The 17,161-nt window shown below is 45.3% G+C and overlaps 1 protein-coding gene across 1 annotated transcript in view; it reads right to left on the bottom strand.

The window, feature by feature from the left end:
• FAM174B (family with sequence similarity 174 member B) overlaps window positions 1–14,101 on the bottom strand; it is a 36,888-nt gene extending 22,787 nt beyond the window's left edge. Inside the window, exon 1 of the mRNA XM_050798050.1 lies at window positions 13,628–14,101. Coding sequence (XP_050654007.1) covers window positions 13,628–13,965 — 338 coding nt within the window. The 5' untranslated portion in view covers window positions 13,966–14,101. The remainder of the gene's footprint in view (window positions 1–13,627) is intronic.
• Window positions 14,102–17,161: the final 3,060 nt, after the last annotated feature.

Genomic DNA, 17,161 nt, shown 5'->3' with positions numbered 1-17,161 from the left:
GCGAAGCATGTGATCTCTGTGACCCACACCCTATTCATACACTCCCTCCCCTTTTGAAAATCGCTAGTGAAAATGTGCTGGTTTTATGGCTCAGGGAGCATCACGGAACCTGCTGACTTGTGATGTCTCCCCCGGACACCCAGCTTTAAAATCTCTCTTTTGTACTCTTTCCCTTTATTTCTCAGACCAGCTAATGCTTAGGGAAATAGAAAAGAACCCACGTTGAATATCGGGGGTGGGATTTCCCCCGATAGTCCTACAGGTATGTTTCCACATGTGTGAAATGACACCTACATGTCCATTAACAGGAGATTGATTAAACAAATTATGTTACATCCATCTAATGAACACTAGAGATTGATTAAACAAATTATGTTACATCCATATAATGAACACTAAGCACCTATATAAATGAATGAAGAGTTTTTTATAGCCTAACAAGGAATAACCATCCAGACACACAAGATATTTTTATAAAGCAAGATGACAAGCATAGTGTATGTATAAGAGATAGAAAAGATATCCACATGCAAAAGAATAAAGTTGGACCCCTATAAATCATGTAAAAAAATTAACTCACACCATATACAAAAATTACCTCAAAATGGAGCTTCCATATAAGTATGTAAGACTTATATGTAAGAGCCAAATTTATAGGAAAAAATAGCATAAACCTTTGTGACACTGGATTAGACAATGGCTTATTAAATATGACACCAGAAGCAAAACCAACAAAAGAAAAACTACATAAATTGGACTCATCAAAATTTAAAACTTTTGTGCTTCAAAAGATATAATCAAGAAAGTGAAAAGACACCCCCATAGAATGGGAGGAATCACTTGCAAACTATACATCTGATCAAAGTATTTGTATGTAGAATATATAAAGAACTCTTACCCATCAATAATAAAAAGACAAATAATCCAATGTAAAATGGGCAAAAGACCTGAATAGACAGTTCTTGAAAGAAGATTTACAAGTGCACAATACACAAATGCAAACAAGGTCAACATCACTAGCCGTCAGTGTATTGCAAATTAAACCCACAACAAGATGCCACTTCACACCCCCTAGGATGGCTATAAGCAAAAAGACAGACAATAACAAATGTTGGTGAGGATATAAGAAATCATAACCCTCATACACTTCTAGTGAGATGTAAACTAGTACAGCAATTTGGAAAACAATTTGGCAGTTTGTCAAAAGGTTAAACATGGAGTTATCACATGACCCAGAAATTCCACTCCTAGGTATATTCCCAAGAGCCATCAAAATATATATATGTCCACACAAAAACTCATACACTTGTTCAGAGCAGCATTATTCATAATAGCCCCAAAAAGGAAACAACTTAAATATCTGATATGGTTTGGCTGTGTCCCCACCCAAAGCTCATCTTGAATTATAGTTCCCATAATCCCCATGTGTTGTGAGAGGGACCTTGTGGGAGGTGATTAGATTATGGGGGTAGTTCCCCCATGCTGTTCCCATGATAGTGAGTTTGCATGAGATTTGATGGTTTTATAAGGGGATTTTCCCCACTCCACTCTGCACTTCTCTCTCCTGCCACCATGAGAGGACATGTTTGCTTCCCCTTCTGCCATGATTATAAGTTTCCTGAGGCCTCCCCTACCATGCAGAACTGTGAGGCAATCAAACCTCTTTCCTTCTTAAATTACCCAGTCTCAGGCAGTTCTTTATAGCAGCCCCTGAGAACAGGCTAGTACAATATCTATCCATTGATGGATGGGTAAATAAAAGATGGTATACCCATTTGATGGAACACTATACGGCAATAAAAAGAAATGATACATGCTACACATAGATGAACCCTGAAAACATTATACTAAATAAAACAAGCTATTCACAAAAGACTACACATTGTATGGCCCCATGTATATGAGAGACCAGAATAGGGAAATCTATACACATAAAGAAAATTCAGAGACGCATAGGGATTAACTACTATGGATTCATGGTTTCAGTCTGGAGTGATGAATGTATTCTAAAATTGATTTCAGTGATAGATGCATAACTTTGTAAATATACTAAAAACCACTGAGTTGGACACTTTTTTTTTTTTTAGAGAGATAGGGTCTGGCTATGTTGACGAGGCTCGTCCAAACAAACTCCTGGCATCAAGCAATCCTCCCATCTTGGCCCCCAAAGTGCTAGGATTACAGGCATGAGCCACCATGCCTGGCTGGGTTGGACACTTTAAATGAGTGAATATGGTATATAAGTTATATCTCACTAAAGTCATTATAAGAAATAGGGAAGGAATGTGTGTGTGTGTGTGTGTGTGTGTGTGTGTGTGTATGCATGTATATATTACATTCACTTGCTTCTACATTTATAAAATCTCCCTGGAAAGATTTGACAAGAAATTGACAACATAAAGTGAAGAAAATTGTGTGGCTAAAGAGTAGAATGCTTTTTGTTATATCCTCTTTTGTTCTTTGTGAATTTCGAACCATGTGAACATATGACCTATTTTAAAACCACGTAAATAAATAAAATTCAATATAAATGATTAAAATAAATTTGAAATGGACTAAGTCTATGTCAGCTGCCCCTCTGGCAGGCGACCCTTTCCCCAGAGCCCACCCATGGCCACCTCCGTGTGGCTTTACCCAGCTCTACTGGTGACTTCAGAACCCAAACTCAGTGACTCAAACCTTTCCTCCACCTTGGCTGTTTCCACTGAAGTAGTTCTGTAGCCCAAGACCAGCGTTCTGCCAAAACTATATTACTTGTCAACAAACAGCAAATGTGAACTCTGACATTTGGAAAAAGCAATCAAGAAAATGAAAATGGATCGTGGGAGAGGAAGATTGAAGCACACAGGTGCTGCCAGTGTAGACAGGAGGACTAGCAGGCGACCCTGAGCCAGGCGGTCCCTCTGATTCTCTGAGGACACAGACCTGCCTCGCTTTTACCCTCTGAGCTCTACACTGCACCTCCTCCTCAGGACACAAGAAGTAACAGGCTCTACACTGCACCTCCTCCTCAGGACACAAGAAGTAACAGAGCTTCCCTTAGAAAACCAGCTACACTTGAAGAAATGAAGAACATGACTCAGAACCCACTCTTCAGCCCTAGCCTCTGCCCCACCCTCTAAGGAAGCAGGTGTTGGAGGCCCCTGGACAATCAACAGGCTAGCCAGGGTCTTGCCACCATGGCCTGCCACCAAGACGCATTCCCAATAACCAGCCTACCTCCCTTTCTGCCCTGGGCACAGCCCTCTGAGCTCCACCCGACACCTTCCATCTAGAGCATTTTTGACATGCCACTGAGAGGCAAACACCAGTGTGATAGAAATCTCATCTTATTCCACTGCAGGTGGGCCACTTCAGACAAACAATAAGTCACACGAGGCAGAAGTATTTTCCTATAGTGCAGCAAGAGCCTCCAGATCTCCAGCAGCCAAGCTCCAACACAATCCAGCTCCGGCAGATCCCTCCCCAACACAGAGGCTGGGGAGACCTTGCATGCACCCTCGACTCACCCCTGTCCTGGGGCACCCCCTCCCACCACACTGTAGCCCCTCTGTTCCAGCACCCAGCACCCAGTCACCCAGTCAAGCACCATGGCTCAACATACCAGGTCAATAACTCAAATGCCCGAAGGCCTTGTACACAAAAGAAACCAGAGCAGCAGGATTGCCAAGACCTAAACGAGTGAACAAACAACAGTGACAAGTGGTGGACAATGCTCTGTCTTCGAGTCAAAAAGGCACAAATAGCGGCACCCTGCCCAGCCTAGGTAGAGTGGCAGCCACCCAGTTCCTGTCCGGCTGCCCCTGGAACAGAGGTCTTGCACTTCCATGTATCCCCTTCTGTCAAAAGAAGCAGGAAATCTAGATTTTTATATAAAGGCTCCTAACTTATAAGTGTTCTCAACTATCTTAGTTTTTAAAACACCGTGCAGACCAAAAAACAAAACAAATGTCTGTGGGCCAGATTTTTCGGCCCCAGGCCATCAGTTTGCCATCTCTGACTTGGTTCCCTGACCATGGTTCATTAGGTCCTATGTGCCAAGCATGAGTGATATTTAGTAATTTGGCTCAAAATCATGAGTCCAGAGAGATGTAATGATATGCACGTTCCACCAAATCCTTCCTTATCTCTGTTCACCAACAGTTCAACCATGACTAAGGAGTGTTGACCATTATTTATATAACCTAGCTGCTTCCTCTCCCTCCTGGGCACCATCCCATTGGGGTTAGTTAACCAAGTGTTAGCACTGTTGATTGACCCCAGGATGGGCATGCAGCACACTGCACAGACTATGCCCCTGGGGGCTTATGCTTCATAGAGGATCATCCAGCATGGTCCAGACAAACCTGAAGAGCTCAATGACAAGTCTTCAGGTTTTCTTCATTACAGTAAAGTGTTTACCCTCCATCTGCTCCCCACCTTGTTTCTCTTTCCCTCTCTCAGTCCCTGAGGGACAGATCCAATGCTTACTCTTCCAAGACAAAAGCAGTACACATTAAATCCGGCAACAGCAAATGCCCCAAGACCTGTTCCTCCAGCTCTCGGGTGTGTTTGCAAAGGGTTGGTTCTGCTTTGTTTTTATATAAGGTGCCAGGGGAGGGAAGTGAGGTTTAAAGCAGAGAAGGTAGCCTCTAGGGGCAGCTCCATGGAGTCAAGGACAGTGGCAAGATGACTCAGAGGGGCCCTTGGTGGACCCAGGGGACCTGACCACCACCTGGAAACTCTGAGGTCACAGTGCTTTGGGACACAAGTCATAAGGGGCCCTTTCAGTACCACTTATCCCTGCAGCCTGGGTAGGGGAGGCATGGGAATGTCAGTCCTCACCACCCACTCCTTCTAGGCAGATGCTCCCAATGCCCCCTCCACCCAGCCCCAAGGCCCAGCTACATGACTGGAGTTTTCATGAGTAAGTTTCACCTATGAGTCCTCTTCTTCCTCACCAAACCTACACCCTTCCCTTTCTGGCCACGTCCTTCACAATGCCCTCCTTCCCTGGGCCCTTCAGGACAGTCTAACACATTCCTCTTTCTCCTCTTCATCCACTCAGGCCTCCAGTCCTCCCAAGTGGTCCTTCCAGCACCTTCCACAGGTCTCCCCAGCCATCCTGCACCCCCTACACCAGCCACGTAACTATTCATGCATTCTTGGTAAATCCCTGGTACAATCTAATCTGGACCAACATTTCTACAGAAGCCCTGTGATTACTTCACTCCTGTGTTCAAATCCTCCATTTGCTCCTCTCACCCACTACAAATCCCCAAATCCTCCAGCTAGAATTGACTTCCAAAATCCAGCTGCGATGGGAAGGGTGAGCCAGACTCCTCCCCTTCCCCAGCTGCTAATCCTCAGGCAAGACACTTCACCACTTGAGCCTTGGTTTTCTCATCTGTGAAATGGGGATGATAAACCAAAATTAAAATTCTAAGCCCCTCGACCACATGAATGAACCCGTCCTCTCAGGAAGGCTATTGATGGCAATTTGGAATCTCGGCAGTGCCAAAGCTAACCTGAAAAACTAATTCAGGCCATGCTGGGAAGGGTAGGGGGCTGGACATACCTGATTCTACCCTCCTCCCCTTTGGAATTATTGATAGACCCTTTAAGTCTGACAAGAAACATTTACAATCTATTTTCTCCAAAACCTGCTACCTGGAGGCTTCACCTGCATAATAAAACCTTGGTCTCCACAACCACTTATCTTAACCCAGACATTTCTAAGTCTTTAGACAATAACTTAACTCTTTCAACCAATTGCCAATCAGAAAATCTTTGAATCCACCTATGGCTTGGAAGCCATCCCCACTTCCAGTTGTCCTGCCTTTTCTGGACCAAACCAATGTACATCTTACATGTATTTGATGTCTCATGTCTCCCTAATATGTATAAAACTAAGCTGTACCCCAACCACCTTGGGCACATGTTCTCAGGATCTCCTGAGGGCTGAGTCATGGGCCAGTGGCCACTCATATTTGGCTCAGAATAAATCTCTTTAAATATTTTACAGAGCTTGACTCTTTTTGTTGACAGGACTGACAGTACACCACTCATAGGCACGAGGAAAACATATAAAATGCTTATTACAGAGTCCATTACACAGTAAGGCTTAATAAATATTAGTTGTCATTATTGTCATCATCATCACATATTTCCAAGTGATCATTTTTCACAAACCCTACCCTCGGCAAAGCTTGCTTCACCCATCTGGTCCTGGAAGAACCTCTTCTTCCTCCCATCCTGCCAAGTCCTAATAGTCCTCCTCCGCCACCATGCCTTCCCAGACTATTCTGGTCCCTAACCAAAGCCACTGTACCCATCCTTTCTCAGTTTATCTAGCACTGCTTTTAATACATGGCTCCCCTGTGGGACTGGATGGCTCCTTATCTGCCAAGTAGAATCATTCAAGGCATAAGTCAAAAATAAAATTCTAAGCCCCCCAGCCAGTTGAACAGACCTGGCTGTTCAAACCTGAAAAACTAAATTCCAGGCCTAGACAAGAAAGAAGGTCAGACATGCTGTATTATATCCCTCCCTTTTGGAGTTTAGGCACAAATGACCAGCATCAATAATGAAATAGAGATCATAAGACTGGCAAAACAAGGCTCTTTGTGGCAATAAGATAGCAAATTCCAACCTGATTCTGTATAGCATCACATGACAAATAGCAGGCCCCGAAGGAAATGAAATTTTACCCAAAAATATCTGTGACATAGTTTGAAATGGCCCTGCAAAGCCATCTTTTATGGGGAAATTTTTGCATCTGTAGAGAATCTTCATTAATGCAGCTAGGCCTTTGGTGGATCTAGGAGAGATTAACTAAAAGTCTGACACCTTTTACGGTCTGAAAAGAGACATTTACCATCTATTCTCTCTGAAGCCTGCTACCTGGAGACTTCATCTACATAACAAGAACCTTGGTCTCCACAACCCCTCTTATCTGAACTCAAGCATTTCTTTCTATTGCCTTCAAGTCTTTAGACAAAGCTTAACTCTTTCAACCAACTGTCAATCAAAACCTCTTTGAATCTGCCTATGGCCTACAGGGTTATAGGCCCCACTTCAAGATGCCCTACCTTTCTGGGCTGAACCAAAGTAAACCATCCATATATTGATTCATGTCTTTGCCTGTAACTTCTATCTCCCTAAAATGTATAAAGCCAGGCTGAAACCTGACCACCTCAGGCCCATGTTCTCAGGACCTCTTGATATTGTTCCCCAAGCCAATATGGTCACTCATATAGAGTTTGGGGTTTTTGTCAACAAAGGGCATTATCCTATCCCCTAGATTGAGCTGGATGGTCCTTGACCTCTGATGTGTCCCATGGCACCCCTATGTTCACAGTGGGTGCTAACTAAACACCCTGGGAAGAACACTGTCTACTCAGCCATGTTTTCTCCTAGGTGCTGGGTTCAGTGTTGGGGAGACCTGGCTGGACAGGGCCAAACTCAGCCTACCACATCTTGGAGGCCCAGAAAAGGCCAAGCTGAGCATCCAAGCCCCTAGACTTAAGTCCAGAAACAGATGCACCTGCCTGATAATTGTGGTCATATGGCTGCATCCTCATTTATGGACAGAAGCAACACCAAAAGGTTGGGTGTAAATTACATCTGTTTTCAGAATCGTATTTTTCAATACAACAGGACACTTGGCTGCTTAAAGGAGAGCCAGAGACTTAGTTGACACACTCTCATTCTAAACATCCAATAGCCCTTGGAAGCATGTACTCTAATTAATGATGAGAAACAGCGCCCAGAAAGGTTCAATAAACTGACCGTATCAGACAACCAGCAGGCCTTGAAGTTGAGATTCTCGGCATATCTCAACCCTGGCACCCTTGAAATTCGGGGCTGGATAATTCTTTGGCTGGATAATTCTTTCTGTGTACTGTAGTATGTTTAGCAGCATCTTGGCCTCTACCCACTAGATGCCAGTAGTAAATTCTCCCTATCCCTACAGCCGCTCCCCACCCTGACAACCAAAAATGTCTCCAGATATGACAAAATAACACCAGAGGGCAAAATCCTCCCCAGTTAAGAACCATTTGAGCGATCTTGTTCTCTCCCTATACCATGATGTTTTGGAGAATTGAATCTAGGGCTTGCTCTCTACTCTCTTATTTAAAGAATCTGGATTTTGGCTGTATCCAATTTGTTTAACACTTCTTCACTGTGGCATATAATATCAAACATGAAAGAAGATGAACATTTGTCACTTCTATAGTTTTTTCCCTTCAATTCAAAGCCTCGGGCAAGCAATGAGAAATGACTGACTGATGCTAAACAAGTCCCACATCCTTTCTCAAACCTGAAAATGGGGCTGGATCTTCTAACCATGGCTCCACCCAAAATTCCAATTTATTAAAATAACATTGATATACTATTAAATAATAAGCAATGACAAAAAAAATTTAATGGTAACTTTCCCTAAATGCTAAAAGTATTAAGCTTTTATATTTTCTTTTAAATAACTGTTCTTATTACAAATGTAAATACACACACAATAAAAAATTTAGGAAATACAAGATAATTAGGACAGTTCTCGTCCTTTTCAAAGACCAGGCTTAGTAAAATTAACTAAGCATCTGTGGTTCCAATGTCTTCAGGGCATGGCAGTGTGCACCTTTTCCACTGACAGCTGGGCAATGTCAGACCGTTTAGAATTCAACCTCCCAATCCCTCGGGAAGCACCAAAAGAACCCTCCTTTCAGATAAGAGGATTTTACAAAGATTTTGAAATAAGAAGTGGCTGGGCATGCAGCCAACAGAGATCTGGGAGAAGTGGAGCCTGCATTGTGGAGATGGGAGACTCTCCAAGACTGGGAAAGGATCCCCAGGATGAAAGGAACATTGTGGTTTCAAGGTGGCAGGGTTTTCCTGACTTGCCCCGACTCTGCTCATGAGACACCAGAGCGTAAAGTCAGATTCCTTCCAGAACTCAGACAATAAAGTGTTCTGAGTGAATGTAGGGGCCAAAGGGTACTGATACCAGCAGTCCTTGGCTTATGTGTGTTGTCCTGAATCCATGTAACATCACCAGATGTTTCCCAATATCAAAAAATTAGGAGAAACACAGCTTTTTACTTCCTAGAGACAGCCTCTTTGCTGATTCCCTTTCAGCTCCCATAAACCTGCCAAGTAGCAGACCCAGGGGGTCCACCACACCGGGTGCCTACAGGACTGCTCTCACACATGGGAAGGTACCCAGCAGAGGGCACTTAGTCTCCAACCAGCTTTCCCTCCTTCCGATTTTGTCTCCTGTGTAAAAACGGTTTGCCTTAATGATGAAATACATTTAAAAAGGTGGACATGATTCTATAGATGGGGAAATCAGATTGATTAAGGAGAACATTTGGAAGAGACAGAGGCTCAACTTTGGTAGAAAATGAAGAAATATAAAACAAAACAATTAATACCAAATTATACCCATCAGATTGGAAAGCATTAGAAAGTCAGACAATACTAAGTGTTGGATATGATGTGAGAATCTGAGAACCCTCAGGCTCTGCAGATGGAAACCTACACTGGTGCCTACTCAAGGAAATCAAGAATGAGCACCCCCCAGGATCTAGAAGCCCCACTCCCAGGTATACACCCCAGATGCTCTCATACTGGTCCTCAGAAAGACACATCCAAGAATGCAGCCAGGAGATGAGTATACACACAGGGGTATGCAGCATACACACATCATAACTACATGCTTCTGGATTGTAAAAGAATTCAAACTATGCAGAAACATATCACGAATAATAAAAAAATTATAGTCATCCACAATCACACAGATTTATTTGCACATTCATCTATACATGTTTATAATTTATTTAAATGAGCTGATACATGTCACTTTGTGACCTGTTTCACACTCAAAAATATATAGCAAGTATTATCTCAATGTCATCATTTTTAACAGCTGCATAGTATTCTGCCATAAAGATTACCATAATTTGCTTAACCAATGTCCCATTGTTGGATACTTAGATTATTTAAACTTTTTCACTGTCAAACAGAACTTCTCTGAATATCATTGCAGTGCATCTTGGCTTTCTCTTCTAATCATTAACATTAGAAGCAAAGAATATATAGTGCGGTGGAAAATGTACATCCTTTAAGAATGGAATCGCTTGATTGAAAGTATACATCTTTTTCATTAAAATACATATTCTTTGCTTCTAATTTCCTTGGATCCAAATTTTTTCTGTTGTCTGGTAAGGTGACTCTTTCAGAGAAAACAGACAAATAGGCTAGGACTGCCCTTTTATAAGCAATCATACTTACTACACTCCCTTTTATCTACACTGTACAAATTCCTACCTTGCAGGTATCCAGCATCAATCATGCAGCTAGTCTGGCACATTTTGAGAGACATCAGCAATGTAAAATCCTTGAGAGCTCAACATTCTTTTGCTAAAAATATCTTTATTAAATGCCAGCTTGTGCCTGGAACCACACTAGGTATTAGGGAAACACAGAAGATTAATGCCTAGTCCTGCTCAGAAGAAGTTCAGCGACACTTGACTCTGAAGAGATGGAATTCAAAAATCGAATGTGCTTTGGAAGCACAGAGGGGCCCTAGCTGCGGAGGCTTCTCAGAGGAGGCAATGGCAATGAGGTCAAACAGCACCGAACTGACCATACAGTCTTAGTGACAGAGGGGACTCCAGGCAGAGGGATAGAGTGGGACAAGATGCTCAGGCCACGCAATGCCTCCGGAGAACCCCCGGAAGTCCAGCAAAGCAGGAGGCGCACTGAGCAGAGCCGGGATGGGGGCTCAAGAGGGAAGCGGCACCCCGGTCTAAAGAGTCAGCCTTGCCCACACATTAAGGAGTTTGTATGCAGGGAGAATTGGCAGGCAGGGGTGGAAGAAGGATGAGACAGGCATTCCTGCAGACGAGGGAGGATGGACTGGAGAGGGACAAGGTTGGAGGCAGGAACCCCAGCTGAAGAGATATTATTGCAATTCAGGAGCGACAAGGTAGAAACAGTGGCAGGTGGAGAAGCTCCACCAGGGAAGTTGGTGTGGGCAGAGGTGAGACAGTCTCTAGGAGACTCAGGTGGTGGAATTTCCAGGATCAGTGCCTGCATGCTAAGGAGTTGCAGAGGGAGAAAGGAAGGAGGGCCCCCAGCTAGCCCAGCAGGCATTTGGTGAACTGACTAACCAAGGTTACAGGCGAGCTTGGGACAAGGGAAAGGCCACAGTACAGACCGAATAGCACAGATGAGGTGCTGGCCCTGCCTTGGCTACACAGACTTGCAGAGTGTTCTAGAATCTAGCAATGACTTATTCCACTTCCTGGGATACAACTTTCTCATCTGCAAAGAAACATATGGGGACTGTGCACCATCAGGGCCCTTCCAAGCTGTAAAATGTTACAAAGTCCCGTCTAGATCAGAATCTGGGGTGGCAGCTGTCCACCTGAAAATTCACCCTAACAAGATTGCCTTCCTGGGAAGAGACATAGATCATGTCCATAACCAGCTTCTCCTATGAAGTCGTAAACTTCTTTCAACACTCCACACCCAAGCCACTAAAGATCCATCTCTTCCAGGCCAGAGTGCTGGCTTACCCACTCCAACATGAGGTTCGCACCCCTCACATCTGGGTGCATGCTGCCTTCTTTTCTCCCCTACTCCTGAGTAATAAACAGCAGACTAGCAAAATAGTTCAAATACCTTCTAAAAAAGAAATACACAGCCTTGTGGACTCCATGGCCTATTTTGAGCTAAATGTTTCAAACCTCCAGACTCAGAGCTGCTCTAGGCATTAACCTTCACTCCAACTGAACAATCAGGAAGTACGTAAATGACAATGGCACCTCTGCTGGATGGCAGGCCCTCATCAGGCATGGAGACATGAAGATGGACTGGACTTGCCAACCTCCAGGGCTCTCTGCTGAGTGCAGAAGCCAGCATGGCACGGTTGGACTGAAAGATGCACAGATTAGGGATGAGGAGGTCAGAAAATAGTGACCTCATTCAAATGTCCAGGAAAAATATACAGAGGAAGGAGGATGGGAGCTGGGCCTTGGTGGCTGCACGCACTTGTAGAATATAGTTAGGCTAGAAACGGGAAACCACAGAGCATAAGGAGCAAGTGACAAGGGACTAGGCTGAGAAGCGCTGGTTGATGTCTGCATTGTGGACTGGGGCCAGCTTGCAAGGGCCCCGAATGCCACACCCAGGTATTGTCATACCTAGGTAGGGCCACAGGGAGCTGCTAGAGTTTGTAAACAGAGGATTGAGGCCAGGGGGTAGAGTGGGAAGAAGACAGGAGTATTTCAACCCAGAGTACATCAAGGAGACCAGCAGAGTGAGGAACGATGTGGCCTGAGACAAGGCAGGGAATGGTGGGGTGAGCGTGGGACCGTACTTCCCCTTTCTCCATTTTCTCAGACCACTGGCATCTAATTCTACATAGAAGGAAACACCTGGACCCAAAGTCACACACAACTGACAGCAAAGCTCAATACATAGATGGCTCCCAACTCTGCCTTTTCCTGGTCTGGTTTCTGCTCCTGCACTGAAAATGCTTCCCAGGAGAGCAAGCCCTGAAGCCCAACTTCCACAGCTGATCAAACACCAAAGCACAGTGTGTAGGCTTGGAAGCAGAGGGAGGCAGCATTGAACAGCTGACACACACACCCAGACTTCCAGGCGGGCGGGCCTCAGTAACAGGACAGGTTTGGTTCATTTCCTGCAAAAACAGGATTTCCCAGGCATTAAAGGAAATGTCCTTGCATTCCTCTTACCCCTGTCCCCCAGGATGGACAGGGATCAAGGACCTGGGACATCCTTCCTAATTTGCCAGACACTTTATCCCTGAACGTGAGCAACCTACAAAAGGCTCTCCAAGATCCCTCGTGCCCCTGTGAATGTTCATCTAATGCAACTTAGGCAGGAGCCTAGGAAAGTCGTCTGCGTACCCCACTAACAGAAAGTAAGGGAGGCCACCAAGGGTCACCAAGAATCCTGAAGCCCAGCTCCAACCCCTGGTGCAAAACACCCCTCCAGTGTAATCCTGCAGGCAATTCTCCCACCCCCCACGCTAGAAACTGCTTCTTTCAGTAGCAAAAAAAAAAAGAAGAAGAAGAAGAAAAGAAGAAGAAGGAGAAGGAGAAGGAAGAAAGAAGAAAGAAAAAAGAGAAAGAAAAAGTAGACGCGGCGTGAGGGAGCTGCAGATGGTAGAAAGGAGAAGGAGTAGCGAGATTAAAGTTACACAGGTCCGGGTTCATATCCTACCTCCACCACTGAGTTTACTTAGATAAGCCATTTTGCCTCTGAAAATGTTTTCCTCATCTGTGAAATGATTATAAAAATAAATTATGGAAAAAGCTGTCAGAATTCGGAGCACTCTTGTTAGTGTTCAGCATTAGCAGAAAGTCAACAAATGGAACCAAATATTTATTTTATATATATAGTTAAAGAGAGGAAAGAAAATTCCTAAAACGTGTACCAGGAAATCCAGACGAGCCCACCCCGGCCCCCCACCCACCCTCCCGGGCAGGGCAGGAGGCACACGTCTGGCTGGGGCGCACCAGGGCACCTGTGCGTGCAGGTGGGGCGGGCGCGCGGCGACAGCAGGTTGGCAATGCCGCCCTGTCGACCGGCGGGGGAAGGAAGAGGGCGGGAGGCCCACCTGAAGACGCGCAGCAGCAGGCAGGCGATGAGGAGGGTGGTGAAGGCGAACGCCACGATCACGGCCGCCTTGAGGGTGGGTAGGTCGCGGAGGAGGGTGGAAATGCGGGTCACCAAGGCGTCGCCGCTGCTGTTGGAGCTGCCGCTGCCGCCCGCCGCCCCAAACCCAATCCGTGTAGTGTTCCCGGGCCCCGGGCCGGGAGGTGGCCGCGACTCGCGCTCGGGTTCGGGCCGCGGCGCGGAGATGGACTCGGCTCTGTTGGCGCGGGCGGCAGGAGCTGCCAGGAGCGCGAGCAGCAGCAGCGGCAGGAGCTGAGCGGGCGGCGGCACCGCGCGCATAGTGCGGTGGGTCGGCGCAGGATCAGGCAGGGCGCGCGCGGCTGAGCCCCAGGATCCGCACCAGCACGGAGGCCTGCACCGGGGGATCCTGCAGCGGAGGCGGCTGCGCGGTGCTTGGCAGGAAGCTGCGGCGCCCGGAAGAGCCCGCGCCACCGCCGCCGCCACCACCAACACGTTGCAAGGAGTCATTCGACGGGCCGCGGCCCCACGTGGGCGGGGCAGGCCGCCCGGCCTGGGTCCCAGCTGGGCTCCGCCCGCCCGCGACCCCAATTCCTTGGGACCTGAGACCCCGTGGTGAAGCAGCAACTGCCACGATGACGCTCGTGCTGGCCCTGTGCTGCACGTTTCACGTGTTTTATTTATTTCATTTAATTCTACAACCCCCTTTGAAGACAGGTATTCTGTTATCCACATTTGATAGTCGACTTAGTACCCAAAGAGCCAGCTCACAGCAACCCCGATTGTATCAGACTAAGAATCAAAGACTATGGGACCTAGAAGTAGACTCCCATTTTGCAGATCAAAAACTGAAGCCGACAGTAAAGTGGTTGCCTGATGTCCTATGTGACGCATAATTTCAGTATCTCTCCTAATTTCCCTCTTTCTCAAAAGGAGTTTCTTATTTCCTGCGCCTCTGCTTATGAACCGGACTGGGATGTGAATCTCTGCATTCATACCTTTGCTGTGGAACACCAGTTGGTGTGGTTAATGCCCTCCTGCCTGGCTGAAGTTTCTCCAGGGAATAGTTGGCTTGCTGCCTCTGGTTTGTAACAAAGCTAAATGATGCTTAGGTGAAGAAAGACAATTAAGGAGGTTCTAGTGGGAGGTCCAAAGGTGGGAATTGATGGGGGCACAGAGCCCCTACCTGAAGTACTAGAAGCCATTCCCAGGGCTTCAGGGTTCCCCTTTTACACTGCAGATGGGTCCTGGCAGGAAGCTTTTCAGTGGTGGGTAAACAGTTAAACACACATGACAAGGTCCCAGGGACCTTAAACGACCCATTTCTGGTCCTGCTGGAAAAAGAGACAAATATAGTACAGTGTATTCGTTGTCTATTGCAGCATAACAAATTGCCCTAAAACCTAGCAGCTTAAAACAACATGCATTTAGTATCTCACAGTCTGTGGGTCAGGAAACTGACCATAGGTTACCTGGGTCCTCTGCTTCAGGGCCTCTCCCAAAGGTACAATCAAGGTGTCAGCTGGGGCTGGGGTGTCCTCTGAAGGCTCAGCTGGGGAAGGATCTGCTTCCAAGCTCAATCAGCATTTTTTGTCCAGATTCAGCCCTGCACTGGCTGTTGGACTGGAGCCTCAGTTCCCCTGGGGCAGTTGGCCAAAGGCTGCCCTCAGTTCCTTGGCATGGGGCCCTTCCAACATAGCAACTTGCTTCATCAAAGTGTGCAAGTCAAGATAGCAATAGAAAGAGTCACCTAGCAAGACAGAAGTCATTGTCTTATGAAACCTCATCACAGAAGTGACATTCTCACACCTTTGTCATATTCTGGTGGTTAGAAGCAAGTCACAGGTTTCATCCACACACAAGCAGAAGGAATTACACAATGGCATGAATATCAGGAAGCAGGGATCATTGGGGCCATCCTAGAAGCTGCCTGCCACATACAGTGTAATTCATTTTGATTTGGGGAGATGGACAACAATCGGATTATCAGAAGCCATCATCCAGAAGGTACTTTTGAAATGCATGTTAAATATGCATGTCATGTTAAATATGTCCCAGTGATATGAGATATGGATAGATCACATAATTTAGGTCTCTTCTAACTCTGAAACATACCTTCTGGTATGTTAAAAATGTTGCATTAGTAAAAAGTCAACATCATCATATCAGTATGATAGAAGATGTAAAAGAAAATTTTTAAAGAAATACCTCTGAGTCCATGATTTTGGAGCACTGTTCTCCAGGGCATAAACCTCAGCCATCACAGCCTCTTATTTTTGTACTTATCAGAAATTCCTGCACGATACAGCAAAGAGGTCCTGGGCTTTGAGCCTCTTAGCCGGGATGAAAGGTTTGACCACTGAATGGCCTTGGCCAAGTATTTAACCACTGAATGCCAGGTTTCTAATATCTGAAATAGGCTGGGTGCGGTGGCTCACGCCTGTAATCCCAGCACTTTGGGAGGCCGAGGTGGGCGGATCACCTGAGGTCAGGAGTTTGAGACCAGCCTGACCAACATGGTGAAACCCCTGTCCCTACTAAAAATAAAAAATTAGCTGGGTGTGGTGGTGCATGCCTGTGTTCCCAGCTATTCAGGAGGCTGAGGCAGGAGAATCGCTTGAACCCAGGAGGCAGAGGTTGCAGTGAACTGAGATCGCACCATTGCACTCCAATCCGGACAACAAAAGCAAAACTCCATCTCAAAAAAAAAAAAAAAAATCTGAAGTAGGGACAAATAGTACCCAGCTCAAGGCCACTGGGAGCTTCCACAGAACAGAGAAAATATCAGTGCTATTTTCCTTATTTTGCCACAATTTGTGGACTGATGGTCTACATCAGTCATTAAACAATGCTTGATTGTTTAATGTTAACCTCAAGAATGTAGAAAGCATAAATGTTAGACTTTTTTCATAAAGTGAAACTTTAGAATCTTTCCTTCTAATCATTTGCTTACTTAAAAATTGCCCTCAATTAGAGTTCCTTAAAAACATTTTAGTTCAAATAACCATAAACAATGACATTTTTAACATGGTAAATGGGCAACAAAACCAAATCTGGTTGATTTCAAAGAAGGGGAGATTATTGGAAGCATGTCGTGTTGCTTCCAGAAATGACTGTAAGCTAAAGCAGAAATTCTAACAGTGGGATTTGTGGACTCCTGGGGTCTCTCAGATCCTTTCAGGGAATCTTTGAAGTGAAAACTAATTCCATAATGATAAGATGTTATGTGTCTTTTTCACTATGTTGACATTTGCACCAATAGTGCAAAAGCAACAGTGAGGAAAACTGATAGTGCCTTAGCACAAATCAAGGTAAACAATATTCATAGTCATTGTATTCTTCACAACTATACACTATAGGAAAAAAAAAATCAGTTTCACTTTAGAATGCCCTTCAGGTAGCCATGAAAATATTAAATCTTGACCCTTGAGACCCTTTTAATATTATACATGATGAAATGAGAAATAAGAATAAATCACTTCTGCTGTACACTTACGCATAATGATTGACTCAAGAA

Source organism: Macaca thibetana, chromosome 7 (assembly GCF_024542745.1).
Source record: "Macaca thibetana thibetana isolate TM-01 chromosome 7, ASM2454274v1, whole genome shotgun sequence".
NCBI classification, from domain to species: Eukaryota; Metazoa; Chordata; class Mammalia; order Primates; family Cercopithecidae; genus Macaca; species Macaca thibetana.
This window is presented reverse-complemented; position numbering and strand designations above follow the sequence as displayed.